At 35.8% G+C, this 21,234-nt stretch overlaps 1 protein-coding gene across 2 annotated transcripts in view; it reads right to left on the bottom strand.

The window, feature by feature from the left end:
- IL1RAPL2 (interleukin 1 receptor accessory protein like 2) overlaps positions 1–21,234 on the bottom strand; it is a 1,488,864-nt gene that overhangs the window by 7,651 nt on the left and 1,459,979 nt on the right. For both annotated transcript variants that reach the window (XM_058291994.2, XM_071213017.1), the window contains 2 exons: positions 13,777–13,920; positions 7,613–7,783 (listed from right to left, as the gene is read on the bottom strand). In XM_058291994.2, the coding sequence (XP_058147977.1) occupies positions 7,613–7,783; positions 13,777–13,920 (315 nt within the window). The remainder of the gene's footprint in view (positions 1–7,612; positions 7,784–13,776; positions 13,921–21,234) is intronic.

Below are 21,234 nucleotides of genomic sequence, written 5' to 3'. Positions count from 1 at the left end.
GCTGCCAAATAACCATGTGATTTCTCAAATTAAATAATTAGTTATAAATTATTTTTGCATTGACATTTCCTCTTATGTAAAGGTCACTATTAGGGACAGTTAGAATATTTTCTTAAAGTTAAAAACCAAATACTTAGCCTGTAGACAAAGGCATAATTACTTTGCCATGTTGAAGTAGCAGTTTGATATGCTTATGTATAGCAGTCATTAATTCAACAGATAATTATGGTTAGACTAGATGCATCAAAACAAATAAATCATTAATTATTGGCTTTTGGCAATGGTATTTATAAAGCCCAGTGGGATAATATATTAAGAGTTAATATTAAGCCTTAACTTTTGACAGTGTTTGAAATGATTCCTTTCCTAGGGCTGGTATGGAGAAACCAGGAAAAATAATATAGATTTTCCATGTATCAAGGAAAGATGGGAAAGATTCAGTGCTATGTACTTGGAGAAAATACCTTTGTTATAACTAGAAACTTATATTGAGAAACTTTATAATGTAACTACTTTATAATGTAGTCTCACTGAAAAATACTACCTATATTTTAAATATTGATACTAAATATTAACATATTGAAACAGTTATATAGATTGGCAACTTGACTTTTATCTTGGTTGATTTTGCTACAGCTTCTGTGTATTGATTCTGCCTCTGGCAGAGGTAAATTTCTGTGTTTCTGCCACATAGATGAATGCTACCCAATTTTTATTTAACCAGATATGGTGGGGGCAAACTTTCTAAATTGCATGTGACATTGCTTGCTGTACACAAAACTTTTCTGTTCCCCTCCCACTACAAGTCATTCGGTTTATAATTCACAATAGCTAGTTGGGCTACATTTCTTAAGTAGGGGTTTTGTTATCCACTGATCTTAATTCTTATTAATTAATCCATGTCGACCAAGATTCAACATGGATTTGCTGAGACCTCATGGATGCAGGAACTGTAAATTTATTTACTGTTCTGTCTTTGGAGGCTATATTTCTGGCAATGAGTCCTTTATTCTTGCTACTCTGTTTTACCTGTCAGAAGTTTGGGAAGTGTGATAGTGGGAAGAATTCACTCTGAAATGCTGTCCACATCTCTTTTGCCTTGTTAATTACCCCCCCAATTGCCTTCACCCTACATTTATCCCCTTCCTCTTTCTTATCTTCTTTCTATTTTTCCTTTTCTATTCACCTAGAGTAGAGTTGGGTAATGGGATACATGGGGGATATTGAAACTAAACGTAGAAAACAGCAAAAAATCTGCAAAGTATCTTTTCTCTCTTCTTTTTTCCTTTCACCTCATGCCTTAAACACTTGTAGGCATAATTAATTCCAATTAGTGTATCCTTACTGAATATGGGATAAGACTACATGTTGGTTACAACGTTTTTTCTTTGGCTCCTCCAGTACTTAAGACAATTAATTTTATTCTGGTCTTTTAGCATATTTTAAAGGCTCTGTTCTTTGTGTCACCCAAAGATTAGGTCTCCTGATTGAAATTCTATACAATGGAGGCTATCTCTACCTCAAAATTTCATGAGAAATCTTACTTCATTGAACTCAGTTACATTTCTAGTCATACTGAAGTCCACTTCCCCCTCTCTTTTCTTTAACATGAAGGTAATTGTGGGCATATCTAATTTTATATCATATAAGGAGTAAATTGAACAAAATGTGTTAAATTTTCATGATTGTGCATGTCACCACTGCCTCACACTTCTGAGGTCACAGACATCAGATTGCCTAGAAAAGGATTTTATTATTCCACAAGGACAGCTTACTTGAATGGTGTCCAATCTGTTCAACTATTAGATGAACTATTGGCAACGAATAGTTGAAGTTCCATGTACAAAAATGTTTTTTTCATGCCTCACTTCAGAAGTAACTGGGAATCATCTAACACCAGATGTATTCTCCAGTTATTTGTCATTTTCATTCTCAGCACAACCACATGGCTAGTGTTAAGCATTAAGAACTGAAGATTGGTCTGGTTAGGAAAGTTTTGCAATTGCAAGAATGTATAATCAGACATAATTTTTTTCTTTAAATTACTGAAGGAGTCCTAAGATACTTGAGTGAGAGAAATGCATGGAAAATTGGAAATGAAAGCAAATGGAAAGACAATTTAATATTTACAGCCAAATTTATAATATAATTTCAGCAGATATGGCTATTCAACCATTTCAATGATAAATATATTTAGTTCACTAGTGTCTTTCACTGGTGCAATCATGTATGAATAACTCACACAGAGATCCTAATAGTCTTCCTATGAATAGAAAGGGAAATTGAGCTAAAAGCCTTTGAAGGGTTTTTGTTTTCTTCAAAGTTCATTTAAACATCAATAGCTTTATTTAAAAGCTTCAGTCAGAACTGATTCCATTTATAATTATTAATAAATATTGAATTTGTACTTCAGCATCCTGCTTGACTTTTCTTATAGGTAAACAAAGTATATAGGATTGGACTATTTCTACTTTTACTCTTAGAATGTTATTTTCTCCATCTGACTAGTGGTCCTTGGACGAATTAAATAATCTTTTATGTTTTCATGTTTCTCAATGTTTCCAGAAACAGAGATAAGACGAGCCCAAAGTCTAAATGGTACTCATCCAAAAATGCTCCAATCTCAGGATCTCAATTGCACAGCTGGGTTCTGTTGGTCACGTGTCAGCTTCAGAGAACATCTGTTCATTCTCAAGGATCCACTAAGCCCCATAAACCCAATGTGGTCTGTTGTAGAGTACTTCATACCACAAAACCCAGCAGCTGCAGTGGTGAGGAAATCTCTACTTCTTAAGTTTGTGTCTCTATACAGTTTCAGTCGGGTGTTTTCTATCTGGTTTTCTTTTGGTTGCCTGTCACTTCTGACATTCAAATGCCTGTTAACAACAAAGTTGTTTTAGCTATTCTCAGGGACAGATGTTTCTAGCCTGAAAAAAAGACAAGCTGAACTTTTACTGGAAGGTGGGAATTCCTGCCAACCTGAGAAAACACAGGGAATATCATGGTCACAGGCTCAAACATGGAACGGTAGGTCATTGCCAGGAACATAATGTCCAGAACTGAAGACTTTTAATTTCAGCATTTAGGAAAAATATTTGCATCAAATGTCCATTCTCTGCTGGTTCATGATGGCCAAAGTAGGGCTTGTGAGAAGGGTACATACACCTCTAGCTCACCTTGCAAAGTGACATCTTCATATCCATGTTTTCTTGGAACTCTTGGTCATAGGAGAAGAGAGAGAGAGAGAGAGCACCATTCATGTACTTTTGAAAACTGTATGCATTGGAAAGTTTTTGCTGTTGATGAGGTTAAGTTGGAATACCATGGGAATGGAACAAAAGTAACTGAACATACATCAAAAGCAAAGATGGTAAACATGAATGGGTTTATGTAAGAGACTTCATTAGTTTGAGTCTTAAAAAATTATTACTGTAGATCAAGAAAGATCTTATGTAGTCTTCTTTTACAGTCCTCGAAGGCCTCATTGCTAGTTTTTTGGAAGAAGAAGTAGTCTTAGGTCAACAAGTTTTAAATGAGATGTGAGGGACAAAAACAGCTTATAATATTGTAACTAGGATTTTTTCCCACAGGAATGTGTCTATATTTATATAGTATAACCTGTTAAAATCTGTACCAATAGCTGCAAATATAGACCACAGAAGCTTCTTTAATAACACACATACGCCACGTCCAAAATGTTCTACTCTGTCACTCATGTGTAAATCAAGTATATTATTCATATACTTCATCAACTTCCTGAATGTGCACTAAAAATGCCAAGGAAAAACTCATTAATCGTTAATGGTGACTGTTCAGCTAGCTCTGAAATGTTGATGGAAAAGAAAAATTGTCAAAGGGCCCTTTTAAGAAACTCTACAGGTTACACCCACAAATCGGAATTCAGAGAACATGAATTTCCTCATTCAGGAAGGAAGGATTAAAATCAAACACCCTCCCGTGGTTGAATCTTAAAACTGCATGGTTGTCTCATATGACTTATTTTGCAGAGTCTTCCTGTGCACCACTGAGTACCTAGGGTCCAAATCCCTGTTCAGTCTTATGGTTGTGTAATGTCAAAAAATTAAAATGATATTCTATGGAATATAACATCTCTGTCCACCCTGATGGCATCTTCTTGAGTGTTTTTATGTATAGTTCTTTTAAATGCCAGAGTAAACTCTCCTCTTTTAAATGCCAGAGTAAACTCTCCTATCATGTCTTACTTGATGTGTTACAGTATTCAATGTTAAAATCTTACAATTTTGAGCTAGGAAATGAAGCTTTTATAAACCTCATACCCTATGTTCAAAGAGGACTTTCAAACAGTCTATGATACATCCAAACAAGCCATCTATCTGAATCAATTAGCCAAATAATCAGTTGACTGAATGAGATGAAGAATATTTTACCACCTCCTTGGCTAAATTAATATAGTGGGTTATCTCAACTGACCTGTCATGTCACAAAAACAGCCTATCTTTGGGGAGTAGATGTGGCCACATGGGAGACCTTGGGTTTTGTTCCCTGTGTCCCCTAGAGAAAAAATAAAAACAGACTATGAGACTATGAGCAAAAAAGAAACAAACAAACAAACAAAAAGAAACGAGCACAAACCACAAGAAAAACAATGAGCAGAAAAACGGCAGACGAGGGGAGGGAGCCATCTGGGGGGAGACTATATGTGGGCTCTAAGAGGGCACAAATTTGTATCTCTCTAGCTCTTTTGTTATCACTCTCTCCTATGCACAGCCTCTACATCTTTACACAATAGGTATCATCTACTGAGTTTCAGGCAAAATCAACTGCTTGTGTTCCATATTGTCTCCATTTCCCTTTCTAATGTGCATAATGGTGAATTATTATTTTTAAGCTCAGAAGAAAAAGAGTCAATGTTGAAATGATCAGACATCAAGACTGACTATTTCCCTTCACCTGTTGGAGTTGATAAAGACTGCCTAATAGTGGTGCTAATGATTTTGGAATACAAGAAGGTAGAAAGGTCAGCACACATTGAGCCCTACTGAGGACGACTTGATATATAATATAAATTCCAGTTTGATAATGATATTACTTTGATACCATTTAGGAAATTTTCACTCTAAAAATGAATTTTGCAGTATTTTTACATTGAACAAAATCCTCTTGCAAAAATATAAAAACTATATAGCAATCTAATGAACTAAGCCAAAAATTAAGTAAAGGAGAGTTTTTAATTTTTCATCAGTGATTGTTTAACCTCTTTTAGGTATTCTTTCTAAAATCTGAAAAAAAATAAAGTAATATATTTATTAGCTAGTTTTAAGGACTCAGGCAATTCCTATGAATTTACCACAGTTTTTCTTTCAGTTTTTTTAGTTCTTATATTCATCTTGTTAAGGAAAAATGCCTTTTGGATACTGTCATGCAAAAATTAAACCGTTATTTAGCTCACTCACTATTTTCTACCGTCTTTAACACTGCTTAAACAAAATAAACATCTATGGAACACTCAATGAAGTTAACATTTCTGTTAGATGAAGACAGGTATATGAAGATAAATGTATTACAATCCCTGTCCTCATGGAGCTAATAGTATTGCTGAACAAACAAGGCAGAAATAGATGGAAAGCTGCATAAAATTATAAAACAATACAGAAATATCTCAGGAGTACAAACTTCATGGTTAAACTAGAGCTTAGGATAGTAAGTACCATAAACTATGGGATTGGAGAGATCATTATGGACTTTTCACAGAAGCAGTGATATCAAGATGAATCATGGGATTTGTAAAGGCAGAGAAGAATAAAGTGAACAAAGTAGGGAGAGACAATGCTTATCAAAGGCACTGTAAGTCAAATTAGTTTGAACGGAGTAGAGGTACCCGTAGGGGAAAGGTAAGACGAGGACAAAGTTAGGGAGATAAATCTGGGGTGGTTCCTGAGTGCAGGACAATAGAAGTGTTTACCTAAGGGTTATGAATTTTTGTTCAATAGGAAATCGTGAACAATTAAAGGTTGTTGAGTATGGGAGTGACAAGATAGGAGAGGTGTACATGGTATTAGTGGTGCTGGCTGGGTGGAAGGAAAGACAGGGAAAACAGAAAGATAATTACGATTTCTCATGTGAGGTTATTAGGTCCTATCCTGGGCTGGTGGAAATGGGGATGGAAAAGATGCAAGGGACATTGGATTTGGGAAAGAGATACAGAAGAATAAAAAATTATGCTGAGATATTAGGATGTTCTCAGATACCAAAGTGGAAGTGGTATTTCAAGTCATGAAAATGAGAGTAATTACAGAAGGTAAAGAGCAGAGGACCATGAAAATGAATTCTTATATTTTTGGGCAGGAAAATAATGGACCAGTAAATATGTTTTTCTTTCTTCCATCTAGTGTACGTGTAAGTGTGCATATTCACATGCACATACACAGACTCACATGTACCCCTTAAGAAAACAGATGAACAACCAAACTCAATTTCATTTTATCCCCTGTCAGCTTAGTGACCACAATGGACAACTGATAATCTGAATAAATGCTTCCAGGGAACAACCATAATCTGGCAGAATGAGAACCAAAGTCAAGAAGATCTATGTTCTAATCTCAGCTCTACCATTTGCCAGTTGTCTGATCTTGGACTTCTTTGAGGTTTTATTTCCTCATCTGTAAAATGAATGTAATAGCAACTAACCTCTCTCTACAAATAGTTATTGTAAAGATAAATTGAGATAATGTATGTAAAAGTATTTTATATATTGCCAAGTATTGAAAATATAAGTCATCTTATTTTGTTATCATAATGTGGGTCTAAGATATCATGTTCTGATTTGTAGTTATCAATTCAATCTTCCTCGCTCAAGTGTATTAACAGACACATGCAAAACTTTTGTTTCTTTCAATGACTTTTTAAGATCTTTGAGGAAAGATACAATATACTTGACTACTTTGTATTAACCTTATGAACCACTCTGTAGTATTGCTGTGAACAGAGCTCTGAACATTGAGAGGAACAAAGTATATACATTTTTAAACTGAATTAATTCTGAACTCTCAACTATAGCTTCCAGTTTGTAGCATAAGTTTAATGTAGCATTCAAACCCACAGTGTCCAGCACTTACCAAAAATGATTTGAATACATAGTGAAAGTGTTGTACCCAATGGACTCATACACCTTTTAAGTGGATTTTCCCATAAATCTGGGAGTGAATAACAAAGCATAATGAGTAACAAGGTTGAAAGGCATAGATTCAGAGTTATTAATGACAATGATTGCAGGTATATGTAGAAGCACAAAGACAGAAGAACAGCTTTGGTACTGAAACACATTGAAAAGACTTTAACTGTCTTGTACGGATTACTATTCTACATGTGATTATTTTCTAGGAATAAGGCAAAATAATAGAAAGTATGATTAAAGCACAACTACAATTTTAAAACAACACTTAAAATAAAAGTTACAGTACCTTTAAAAAAGTCACATGCTAAAAAGTCAGAAAACAAGCATTAGGAAGAAATCTGAATTTAATAAAATTTCCTGTGAGAAGCAGCTGTCTAAATACTTGGTTCTGATATTTGAAGTCTCCATATAACTTCTTAAAAGAAGTTTTAAATTATGAAATGTGAAAGTACTTACTTCCACTTGGAATCAGGTCCCTTTCTGGGATGAAGAGTTTATATCCATAGTGCTTTTCCAGGACATCTGGCAGTATTTCAAGAGCAAACTGCTCTTCTTCAGGATTTTCACAGTCTAAAGTATCCTGGTCCACTTTTGTGTAAGAGAGATAGGCATCATACTCTTTGTGGTCTTAAATGTAAAAAACAACAAAATAATTGTATTACCAAGGTCCCTTTAAATAGTAAAATATGTACAACCACTAACAGGCTTGAATAAGCACTATGCTTAGTGAGTGTCTTTAATAAAGCAATATACAAAGATACAGGAAATCTGGTCCATTTCAACATGACCTGTCACATAATATGAAATGAAACTGTTTTTGCAATGGGCCACCTATAGCCAGGACTGCATAAAAGACAGAATTATTATTTGTGATTTTCACTGACTGTATACATATTTACAATTTTCAGTGATGTGTGAATGATTAGCTTGAAGTATTTAAACGCAGGACTAGATGGACCAAAGTCATGGATTTGAACCTTTCTTTTGCCAGTTGGCTAGGCTCTGTTACTTGGTCACAGACTATACCTTGTTTGCACAAAAATTTGTAAGAGATCCAAGTGGTGTTGGACCCCAGAGTATGGAAGATTTAAATAATCCAGCCTTTCTCCTGGAGATACTACTCATAGCACATAACATATTTGCAGTTGGTTAGTGTTGCCATCTTCATATACAAAAAGCAGTTCATTACCAAATATGAAAGACAGCAGCTGGATTTTAAATAAGGGCATTGCCTATTATTCTTATTCAATCCATGACCAACTATTTTGACACAAGCTTCTAAAAGAAGTCCTTGTTTCAAACTATACATCCCTGCAGTATTGCCCAATTAGGTTTTCTCTTTATACATTTAGTCGGGGAGTTAATTGTGCTTTATGAGTGTATTTTTTTCTCATTTGCTCTATTGGCTCACAGCCAGTCTTTCTAAAGAGAAAATGTGCATATATATATGCATTTTTATTTCCTACAGAATATTAATGAACAAAGCTACTCAAGGTATTAGTGCCCATAGATTTTACCAAGATAGCACTGGAAAAGTTATGGTGGTAATTTCAAAATTCCCTTTATAGAATATATTATTTTTTAAAAGTTAACGTTTATGAGCATATAATTATATAGGACTATTAGTTCTTTCTAAACTCAGTTATCTATCAATATAATTTTTAAAAGCTGGCAAACATTTCAGAATTTCTTCCTAAAAAACATCAATATTTTCTACTAAAACATAGCTGATTAGAATATAGCTAAAACCTGACCAAATGATAATTTGTAAAATGAAGCAACCACTCATGTACCTACAAAATTAGTACTTTGGTTCTACTTGCTGAAGGAGGAATAAATGCTAGACATATAAAGAGATATAAATAACCTATGGTAGTAGAAGGTGGGACTCCCTGACTATCTAGAGATACCTGAGGTAGGATTACATTGTTCTAATTCTAATTAGAGTCCAGATTTCACCACCATACTCCCCCGCCCCTCTCCATGAAAGGAACTCTGTTTTATTTATGTTAAGATGTTGCCTGAAGCCAGGAGGAATAGTTAATACTCTTTAGTATATCCTCTCACTGGAAACACTTTTATAAACCTTAGTTGGGTTACTGATTTGCTAGAAGCAAATGGAAGAAAGACTGGCCTGGATAGTTGAGGAGATCATTTGGCCAACAGCTGGGCACATTCTGCTATTATCCATAACACTCCATTTGGAAGTGAGAATGAGAATGTTCATAAGCAATGCTAATGCAAGAAACTCCTGGTAATCCCAGCACCTCTGCCCCTGTTCCAATCAAGAGCAGGATGCACCTGCAAGCTCTTGACTTTCTCCAGCTATAATTATACACCTGGGACCCAGACCTGCTGATGGTATGCAGCTGGAAAAATAAAATAGGCCAAAGGACACACAGCTCCATTCCTATGAGCAGAATATACTTCCGTGTACTTGGTGGATAATATTGCTGCCTCAAACTCCACGTCAGACTGGACCCTTGTTTGCTCTGACATTGACTCTTTTCCTATTTCATAAACCTACTTAAACTGAACTACTTATTAATTCATGAAACAATTATTTGTTGAGTATCTACTATGAGCTAGTCATCTGCAATAGATATCTGACAGCTTCACCCATCTGACTAGACTTTCTTGATTCCTGTCCCCTCATTTGTCCTAACTATGGCTCTTTGCCATCCCATAATGCCTAAACTCATATATTCCTGGTCCTGCATTACTTACTCCCCCTTACATCCTGACACCAGAGTTCAATGCCGAGAAGATTTTCTTCTAGAAAATTATTGCTAATTTACATATCCCAGATCAGTTTGTAACAAAGAGCATGGATGTCTTTTATATGTGCTAACATCAAATATGTCTGAATAATAAATTTTAGCTAATATTCTAGATGCAGAACTTCATTTGGAAAATTATTGCTTCTGATTTCAGTTATGTTTCCTTAAGATGATCTAAATGAGAACTTGTGGTAGCTAGCCAAAGCAGGAAGAGAGCTCTCAAAGCCACCATGTCCAATGTCCCAGAACCTCTAGGATGCCAACTAGTAAGCCAGCAATTTTTCCGATGCCAGTTTTAAAAATGTACTTCAGCCTATATAGACAGCCAAGAAGATCTCATGAATAGAACAGCTGTTGCTCACAAAGAGGAGCAAGATGGATAGAGCAAAAGCAATAACATGATGCAAATAAGGTTAACAGCAAGGCCTGAAAATTATTTTAAAACCAAATGGCAATGCAGGGATACCACCTTGCCAGGCAAGGCTAATAAACCTTCCTTTCTGCTAAATCATGCTGTCTAAGCTTATCTGAGCAGCCAGAATATACAGTGCAAAGTAGACATAGGACTATAAGAAAGAGGCTGGCACAGTGGTCGCCAAAGCTATGCTGTTTCTGATGAAGACAAGCGTCATGAGGAAAAAAAGGGGACCAAACTGACTGTGGAAGATTTTTCCTATCGTCACACTGATCTTTCCTAGCTTTTAAATCTATTTTTAGTCCTGTTCACCATCAGGAAGCCCTTCCTGTTTACAACCCAGTTATCCTGGGGCTATGCTAAATACAGTGCTAAACCATTAGTTATGTTAGTTCAATGACTGTGTACCTTGATGATTATTGTATCCCTAGTGCCTACTATAGTGTCCAGAATTCAAACACTCAATAAGCATGTTTGTGCGTATGTATGTATGTGTGTGGTATTGATCCTAATGAAAATTATAAATGCATCTTACATAGGGCCTGTCACATGGTAGATACATAATAAATATTTATTGACAGAATATTGAAAAGTTGAATAAATGAAGTCATCATTGTTTGGTGGGTTAAAATGAAATGATTTTAGAAATAGTTATGCTGTCAAAATTTTTGAATAGATTTATTTTATAAATAATAAAACTTTCAGAAAATGCCATTATAGGTATGAATCAAAAAGAAAACATGAGCTATTTTATAAGGATAAAAATAAATTGTGTCTGTGAGATGCTAAATTTTCAAATGAAGAATGAAAATTTAGCATCTGTTTGACTACTTGGTCTCTATAATGTCACTCAACTGGCTATTTCTGAAAGAATGTTAATATTAATTTATTCATCTACACCACATAACTGCTGACTTTTTACTATACTATTCAGCCAGTAGAGAGATTGTGCACTTAAGGTCCACTGTTCCATGTAGAAATAGAAATTATTTAATTTTCCTTCCTAATGAAAACCCTTGAGTCAAAATATTCTATATTACCTTTGACCACATGTGCCACATTGGAACTATACATGTAAATGGAAAGTTTGAGCCTCCAAGAGTCCTATGATATTGATATAGCCTGTGCATTAAAACAAATTATTTCCAAGAGTACCTAGTCTCCAAGATGACCAAATAAGTAATATAGGCCCTACAGTCTTTGAATGTTCAGAAGGGATGTGAGACTGAGTGTGTATTCAGGGCTGCCTCCAGACGATGTGGAAGATATGCTAATCCAAACTGGCTTGGATGTGGAGAATATGTAACTCACCGGGAGGAAATAACCTATCTGATACTAAGATCTGCAGAACCTAACCAAAGGTCTGTTTACCATCACTGTTAGTCTTCCTAATCCTATATCCTCTGTATAAAAGGGTCTGGAAAAAGCTGTTCGGGGCTCGGTTTTTATTAGGACAAGAGTCCGCCGAGCCCGGCTGGTCGAAATAAACCAATTTCCTTCTCGGTATTCTCGTGTCCTGGCCTTCGAAACCGCGCCTATCCGAATTTCTCCACTACAATATCATTATCAAATTAAGCTTGCAGCCAATCAGTTAGTCTGGGATATTTAGTATGGATGAGAAAAATAATTATTGAAGATTAATTTAATGAACTATCTTATCTCTTACAAAGATGATCAACTAATTGCTTTTAAGCATAAATTAAAACAAATGAATCAAAGGAGCTTCCCTTTCACTCTTTTTGCATTGACAATGGCTCTTTTACTTTGCCAGTTGGCTACTTTAGCCACTTGTTAGTAAATGGGAAAAAGTAACTTTTCTTAATAGCATAATTCATCTAGTTATTTTATGTATGCAGAAAAGAAGTTAGATTTTTCAATATTAACTGATGTATATAGGAACTGAGGGTAATTGGCCACATTTTCATAGTAGGTTTGTCAGAGTATATAATTATGTTCAGAACAGGCCCTAATTCCCACTTTTGAGCATATGTCTGAATAAGAGTTTGTAATAATTTTAAACAGATTGCTATATTAGGTAAATTTACTGCTTTGAGAATGAGCATGCCTATGTGCTCATCAAATAATATTTCTCTAATTTATGGTGACAACACAAAAGCCAAATAAAAATCACTTATATTGGGAAGCAGCTGTGGTTCAATCTATTGGGCTCCCATCTACCACATGGGAGGCCTTGAGTTCATGTCCCAAGGCCTCCTTGTGAAGGCAAGCTGGCCTGCACCCACGGAGCGCTGATAGCCTGTGCCCATGGAGAGCTGATGGTCCCTGCCTGTGGAGAGCTGGCACAGCAAGATGACACAACAAAGGGAGACAAGCAGGCACAGAAGAACGTGCAGCAAATGGACACAGAGAGCAGACAGCAAGAAAAAGCAGTGGGGGGTGTTATATATAAATAAAAATATTTTTTTAAAAAATCACTTATATCACTATTTACGTAATAGTACAATAAAATCTAAATCAAAGATTCCTCAGAAATTTTGATGATACAATCACCACTTAGCCTTTCATTTATCATTCTAAAAATAAAACAAAATCATGAAACTCTTTCCTTTGAGGTAAGACCATTAACACAAAAAACAGCAAAAAGAGCAAAAGAATTGTAGACACATATTTCCAAGGTTTACAATATTTCGTAGGTGAGGACTTTATGATTAAAAAACAGCATGTCATGATTTCTTAATGGTATTGATTGGGAATATGGTATTTTTCTTGAAGAAATTGAAATCACTCTTGAATATTCAATGAAATAAGGTTCAGTACAATTCTTTATTGATAATTAAATTTTAAGATTTACAAAGGTTCATAAATTGTAAACATAATGAAAATTTGAAGCCACACTGAATTTCTATCCCTTGAGGCCCCCTTTTGAGAATGGTGCTATAATCATTAAATATATGCAGCTAAAAACATCCTTTAAATTGTAAAAGGAGAATTTCCATAGCTTTTAGTCTATTTCTTTCATGATTCATTTATTTTCTGAATGCCCCTATGCTAAATATAATTTGTATATAATTTGACTTTTTCTAGAGGGAAAAATTGCAGTGATTTTTAATTTGTTTCATACAAGAGGAAAATGTTTAATAGCCATTATCTCCTTATCAAGTAACTTTTCCTTATTAAAATTTTATTTGGAAATAATTTCAAATGTATAAGAATATTGAAAAACTTAAAATATTTTTTAAAATGCCATATATATCCTTTACTCAGATTCACCTATTGTCAATATTCCACCTTTGTTCTATTTCTAGATAAATTCTTTTTCTGAACTTTTTGAGAGTAATTTGTGTTAGCCATAACCTTTTGTCCTTAAACATTTCAGTGTGTATTTTCAAAGAATATAGATATTCACCTACATAATCACAAACTCATGTATTTTAATTGAATTTGAACAATAGGAGGCAGCTTACCATCAGTAGTTTCATCACTTCCAAAATGCTGTCGGTAGAAGAGCATCAGTTCAATGCTGTAGCATTTGTAGAGGACAACAAGCAGTACAAGGAGGAGTAAGATAGCTCCCAGGCCCCCTACTAGCTCAATTTTGTAGATTAAATCTGGAACAAACAGAATACACAGGGAAGGTAATTAAATCAAGAACACTTCTAATATATCTGTCCCTAAGATGTACTGTTCAGCCTGTTTTTCTATCCAGAAAATCCTTGCTTAATGTAGTCACTTTGTTATTGGTCAGCTTCATTCTGTCGAATTTTTATAAAATTAATTCTTTTCTAACTATTCAAGAAATTTACTATTGAAAGTTGTAAATTTTTATGTAAAAGAAAAGTCACTCTCAATTTGTCTTGAACACATTTGGATTTGCACATATATACTTTCACTCTAAGTGTATTTAAGGTAAATATTAGAGCTGCCTTATTCTGGCTCGAAGGACAGTACTTTAATGTTTCCATAAAATTTCCTTGCTGGCATAGCAAGATTACAATCTAGAACTTCTCAAGCCACAGGTCCTGATTTTCTATAGGGCTTCAACATCATAAAATTACTCACAGAATCAAATAACATTTAACGATCTTCTAGGATTTAACTGTTTCATTTAATCCAGTAGAATATAATCAAAGACAGGATAAGCAGGGAAAATTAGCTTATCTATTTCCACTACTTATTTGAATAAATCACTGTAATATGTGATATAATACATCCAGTGGGGCTAAAAGAGGATTAGAAATCAAGGTTAACCATATGGTCTATTCAAACAAAATCAAGCTGCTTGATAGCAGTCTTAGGCAGTTCCTGTGGGACAACTTTAGAACTCTGAAAGTTGGAACAATTAAATCAACACCATAATGGAAGGAGAGATAATGTTTTCCAGGCTCAGGGAGCAGCGAAATGTCTATAGCCTAACTAATGATATTAACAAAACTAAAGAGTGTTTCATCATATTGCACACCATAATAGAAGGATATACTTTCATCTCAAGTGTTCATGGATCATTTGCCAGGAGAGACCACAATGTTACATAATAGAACAAGTCTCAATGAATTAAGAAAGATTGAAATGATACACAGTATTTTTTCTGACCACAAGAGAATGAAGCTGGAAATCAATAATGGGTAGAGAACTGGAAAACTCACAAATATATGGAAGTTAAACAACACAAACTTAAACAATCAGTGGGTCGAAGAAAAAATTGCAAAAGAACTCAGTAAATATCTCGAGGTGAATGAAAATGAGAATATAACTTTTCAAAACTTATGGGATGCAGTAAAGGCAGTGCTGAGAGGGAAATTTACAGCCCTAAATGTATACATTTAAAAAGAGGAAAGAGCTAAAATCAAACATCTAACTGCACACCCAGAGGAACAAGAAAAAGAACAGCAATTAATCCCAAGGCAAAAAGAAGGAAAGAATAACAAAGTTTAGAGCAAAAATGAATGAAATTGGGACTAAAAATACAAAAACAAGTTTTTTTTAGATTAATAAAATTGACAAACACATATCTAGACCAACAAAGAAAAAGACAGAGAAGATAAATATAAATAAAATCAGAAATGAAAGAGGGGATAGCAACATTGACCTCACAGAAATAAAAAGGATCATAAGAGCACACTAAGAACAACTGTATGCCAACAAATCAGATAACTTAGATAAATGGATAATTCCTAGAACACACAGACAAATGAAATTGACTAAAGAAACAGATGTTCGTCAATTGTAACAAATGTACCACACTCATGTAGGATGTTATTGGAAGGGGAGGATGTGAGGGGATATGGGGGTATTAGGGAATCCCCTATGTTTTTGATGCGACATTTCCATAACCTAAAGTTTCTTAGACTATAAAGTAAAAAACAAAATAAGGAAATGGAGGAATACACAGAAGAAATTGTCAATATACATAAAAGACAGATCCAACAGTTATGAATGGTACAATACAAAAGTTTTTTATTTATTTTACTTTTTGTGTTTTATGTTATTTTATTATCATTACATTTATTTATTTTGTTTTTGAGTAGTTTTTGGATTACAAAAAGTTGCATCTGTAGCAGTGGAGTTGTGGTTGTCAGGGTAGGGCTGTCAGGGTAGGGGAATGAGTGTGGAATGGTCCACCTGGGACATGAGTCTATGGAATATGCTTGAGTTCATGTGGTTATGTGGTGTGTCTCAGTGAGTGAAGACCTACACAATAATAGACAGAAAATTGAATTCCTGTCCTTGGGGGTCATGCTACATTCTCTAATAGAGTAGCAAGAACCTCTAGAGTACATGGACAAGGCCTAGAGAAGCAGGACAGACTAATATGCCAGGCCTTTGATATTGATGTTTGAACTTATGAACCTTCTTCTTGTGAAATTGAAACTTAGCCTAGTAATATATATATATATATATATATATATATATAGCCTAAGACTTACTTCCTGAAAGTCTCCTTGTTGGTCAAATGTGACCTCTCTCTAAGCCAAACTCAGCATATAAATGCACTACCTCTCCCCAGGCGTGGAATATGGCTCCTTGGGAGGAGCGTCCTTGGCACTGAGGGATTATTACTAAACATCAACTAGTGAGGCATTTGAAAAAAGACCTTGGCCAAAAGGGGGAATATTAAATACAAATGAATTTTTGTAGTTAAGAGATTTCAGAGTGAGTTGCAAGGTCATCTAGAGGTTACACTCATTCACATCTCAGGAGGATCTCACTGACTGCCACAGTAAACAGTGCTTCACACAGGGATGCTCCTGAGGGCTCAAGAAACACCAAGACACTAGAGGCAGGGCAGACAACCCTAGGAAATCAGCATCCCATCAGTTGGCCTTATATCAGAATATACGATAACCTACATCTCCTGTGTATGAGTTAGACTCATTTATAATTTTCCTACACATGGTTCTTCTACCCCTTTTATTTGAACCTATAAATAGCACTATAGTCATTAAATATGTATTCCAGAGCCTTAAATCTTCCCTCTGTTCCTATGTTGGTTGAGCCCTGAATTTCAGCAAAGGTGCACCCAATAAGTGCTCTTCAGTTCATCTGACAACTAACAAAATTATTATGATGAACAATGCCCATCCCCAAAACCAGAGAATATCTACAAATGCAAGCAAGACAGTTTCATCCATCTGCCCCATGGGTTCTAAGGCCCTTCTCAATCAATCAGAATCCAAATGGGCATCACCATGCCCAAATCCTCAAGACTGAAAAATAAAGAAACATAATGGGGATATGCAACTATGGACTAAAGTAGACTTATTACTTTTCTAGTAATGGAAGAACTTGTAGCACTGATTTACAGACAGTGGTCTCCAAAGCTCCTTAGGAGAGGAAGAGGGAAGGATAGGTGTAACATGGAGAATTTTGAGGACATTGGAATTATTCTGCATGATATTGCAATGACAGACATAAGTGAAAAACTATAAATTTGTGAGGTGCACTGGGTGTGGGGAATGGGAGGAAGAGATGAGATGTGGAGGCATTTTCGGGACTTGGAGTTGTCCTGAGTGGTGCTGCAGGGACAATTACCGGACATTGAATGTCCTCCCATGGCCCACTGGATGGAACGTGGGAAAGTGTGGGCTATGATGTGGACCATTGACCATGAGGTACAACGATGCTCAGAGATGTATTCACCTAATGCAATAAATGTCTCATGATGATGGAGGAGAATGTTGCTATGGGGGGAGGAGTGGGGTGAGGGAGGTGGGAGGAACTTCATATTTTTTTAACGTAATATTTAAAAAATGAATAAAGACAAAAGTAAATCAATAAAATTGTGAGGTGTAAAGTGTAAACCTAATATAAACTATAGACCATGCTTTGTAGCAATACTTAAATATGAGTTCTACAATTGTAACAAATGTACCACACTAATGAAAGATGTTGTTAAATGGTAGAAAGTGTAGGAGGGGAGGGAGTAGGTTATGTGGGATTCCCTTATATTTTTGATACAACATTTATGTAATCAAAAACTTCTTTAAAAATAAAGACAGAAAAAATAAAAAAATAGAAAAAAATCAACTGACGACAAGTACAGAGATTGAATCAGTCATCAAATACTTCCAAACAGGGGCAAGATGGCCTCTGAGTGAGTGCACCTCATAATCTTCCCTGCAAAGAAGCAGCTGGGTGGGGTTGGAGTCCTGCCAGAACAGCTGTTTCAGGGGGCTTGCAGGGCAGGTGTTTGGACATCAATTTTTAAAGACAGTGACAGAAGTGGTGCTTGCCAGAGGTAGAATTTTGGGTTTCTGACACAGAGGTCAGAAGTTTTGGGCGGGATCCTTTCTCCTAGGGTTGGAAGCTGCAGCGTTCCCTGAAAACTGTTGGTTGTGCGGTGGCATTCCCAAGCCCAGTGTTTCCAGGATGCGTGGTTCCAGGGTCCGTGTCCCCTAAGCCCCCATAACCCACGCTTGAGTCTGCAATATCCCGAACTCCCCATTCCTGAACCCAGCGCTCACAGAGGTCCGTGATTGCTCTAGCCCTCTGGTTTTGGACACACACTGTGAGTGCAAGAGAATTGGTGGGAGACCCAGAAGGGCTAGGTGAGCGGGTTCAATTTTCTGGTCCCCGCCTCCTTTTTTTTTGAGCTTGGTGGAGCATACCAGCTGGCTTAGGGAGAACCTGGGAACAAAGGAGAGGCAAATCTGTTGAAAAAGCCCAACTTACCTCTATGCCATGGGATAGGAAACTTGGTCTGGGAGAAGGAGAAGTCAGAATATCAAGTAGGCCTCCCCTAGCACACTTAAGGGAAAGGGACCATAGGACGAGCTTTCCAAGCTGCCAATAGCATATTTCGGGTTCCTGGTCAGGTGTAGGTACTCTCTCACTGGAAATAAAGAGGCATTGTCTTCTGTGTTGAGTTGGTTCACCAAGGACCAATTGAATCTCCTACCGGACCTCTCACACAGCTTTCCTGCTGCCCCAGGAGAGAGGGAAGTGAAGAAGGAAGAAAGGGGGTATGTCAGATTCCTAAGCGTTTTATTTAAATGCAAAGAGGATTCCTAGCTTGAAACTTTGTTTTGTTGTTGTTGTTGCTGTTGGTTTGTCTTCTGGTTTTTCGTTCCTCTTTAACCCCCAAAGGCCCTTTTTCTTTTCTTTTCTTTTCTTTTCTTTTCTTTTCTTTTCTTTTCTTTTCTTTTCTTTTCTTTTCTTTTCTTTTCTTTATCTTGATTGCATTCCCCCACTTTTTTGCCCCGCCCGCTTTTTTCTTTTTCTTCCTTTCTCTTCTTTTTTATTTTTTATTTTTATCTTAGATGCTGCAGGGAGCGCTTCATATGTGCTATGTTTCCTCATCCTCCATTTCCTCTTTTCTGGGTGTATTGATTTTGGCCACCAAAACTTTTGCCTTTCCTCTACATATTTCTATCCTCTATCATTTATTGTTTCTCTTACACTCCACCTCTCTTTGTTTGGCACCCAAAGTTTCTGACTTTTTATTTCTAATACCTTTGTTCTGTTTTCATTCTTTTATACACTCTTTATATTATTGTCTGTCTTTTATCTTTCCCTCCCTCCTGAAAACACTGGCCTTTAAATTCATACTATATTCCCCCAAATTTTTGCTTGACTGTGTAATTATAGATACCCTGCTTACTTTTATAATTCTACACAGCTTGCATGAGTCTAATATCCATTTTCCTAGTTCTCACTTGGTTCCTCTGTTAAAATTTACTGTCAATAATTCTCTTATATATTTTCTTTTGTTACTCATTTTGCTTTCCCTAACCATAATATTTTCCTTCAAGTGAACTTAGCCAGCAAGAAGAAAATAGAATAAGAAGAACGAACTGACAAAGAGAAGACATACCACATACCAATTAAACCCCAAGACTAGACAAAGAAGCTAAGCTACTGATTAAACCTATCAAGATAAAATAATGACCAGAAAGCAACAAAAAACTACAAACCAAACCAATAGTCAGGAAAATATGCCCCAATCCAATGAACAAACTAAAAACCAGGGAGAGAAACAAAACATCGAACAAATAATTAAAGCTCTGAAAACATATATTAGCAACCAATTAATGAAGTAAAGGAAGAGATTATGAATATGATGAAAACACTTGGAGATAATACAGAAGAAATTGCAATCATAAGCAAAAAGATAAGGATATGATGGTGATGAACAGCACAATTCAAGAAATCAAAAATACACTCTCAGCAAACAACATCAGATTATTAGAGGCAGAGGAGAGAATTCGTGATGTGGAAGACAGTACATCCGAAATCAAACAGATAGTAGAACTGATCGATAAAAAGATAGAAAAAATCCAGCTAGGACTTAGGGACCTGAATGACAATGCAAAACACACAAACATACACATTATAAGCATCCCAGAAGTAGAAGAGAAGGGAGAGGGGACAGAAGGGGTGTTGGAGGAAATAATGGCTGAAAAAGTCCCAAATCAACTGAGGGAGATGGATTTACATGTCCAGGAAGCACAACACATCCCAAACAGTATAAATCCAAACAGGCCTACCCCAAGACATATACTTGTCAAATTATCCAATGCTCAAGACAAAGAGAAAACTCTAAAAGCAGCAAGAGAAAAGAGAACCATCACATACAAAGGAGGCTCCATAAGATTAAGTGCTGATCTCTCATCTGAAATCATGGAGGCAAGAAGGCAGTGGTATGACATAGTCAAGGTACTAAAAGAAAAAATTTTCCAAAGAGGAATACTCTATCCAGCTAAGGTAGCATTAAAAAAATGATGGAGAGTTCAAAATATTCGCAGATAATCAGATACTAAGAGAGCATAACAACAGGAATCCTGTCCTTCAAGAAATACTAAAGGGAATTCTTCAGAAAGAAAGAAAAAAAAAAAAAACAGGAGAGGCAGAGCTGGAGGAGAGGGTAAGAGCAACTAAAAAGACAAAAAGAGAAAAAAATCAAACAAAATAAGACAAACACAAATCCAAAGAAAGTATGGTTAAATAAATAATTCCTTGAAAGTAATAACACTGAATGTCAATGGATTAAACTCACCTGTCAAGAGAATCATACTGGGAGATTGGATAAGGAAATATGACCCATCTATATGCTGTCTACAAGAAACACATCTTAGACCCAGGGATTCAAGGAGGTTCAAAGTGAATGGCTCGAAAACAATCTTACAAGCAAACAATAACCAAAAAAAGAGGAGTGACTATATTAATATCAGACAAAATAGACTTTAAATGCAAAACAATTGTGAGAGACAAAGATGGACACTACATATAAGTGAAAGGGACAATCTTTCTAGAAGAATGAACAATCATAAACTTTTATGATCCTAACAAGGGTGCCTCCAAATACATGAGGCAAACACTGGAAAAACTAAGTGAAAGAATAGAAGCCTCTACAATTATAGTGGGGGACGTTAACACACCACTATCAACTTTGGACAGAACATCTCGAAAGAAAATTAATAAAGAAT

The sequence above is a fragment of the Dasypus novemcinctus genome, chromosome X (genome assembly GCF_030445035.2).
Source record: "Dasypus novemcinctus isolate mDasNov1 chromosome X, mDasNov1.1.hap2, whole genome shotgun sequence".
NCBI lineage: Eukaryota > Metazoa > Chordata > Mammalia > Cingulata > Dasypodidae > Dasypus > Dasypus novemcinctus.
The sequence above is the reverse complement of the archived record's forward strand: the minus strand, read 5'-3'. Positions and strand labels throughout refer to the sequence as shown.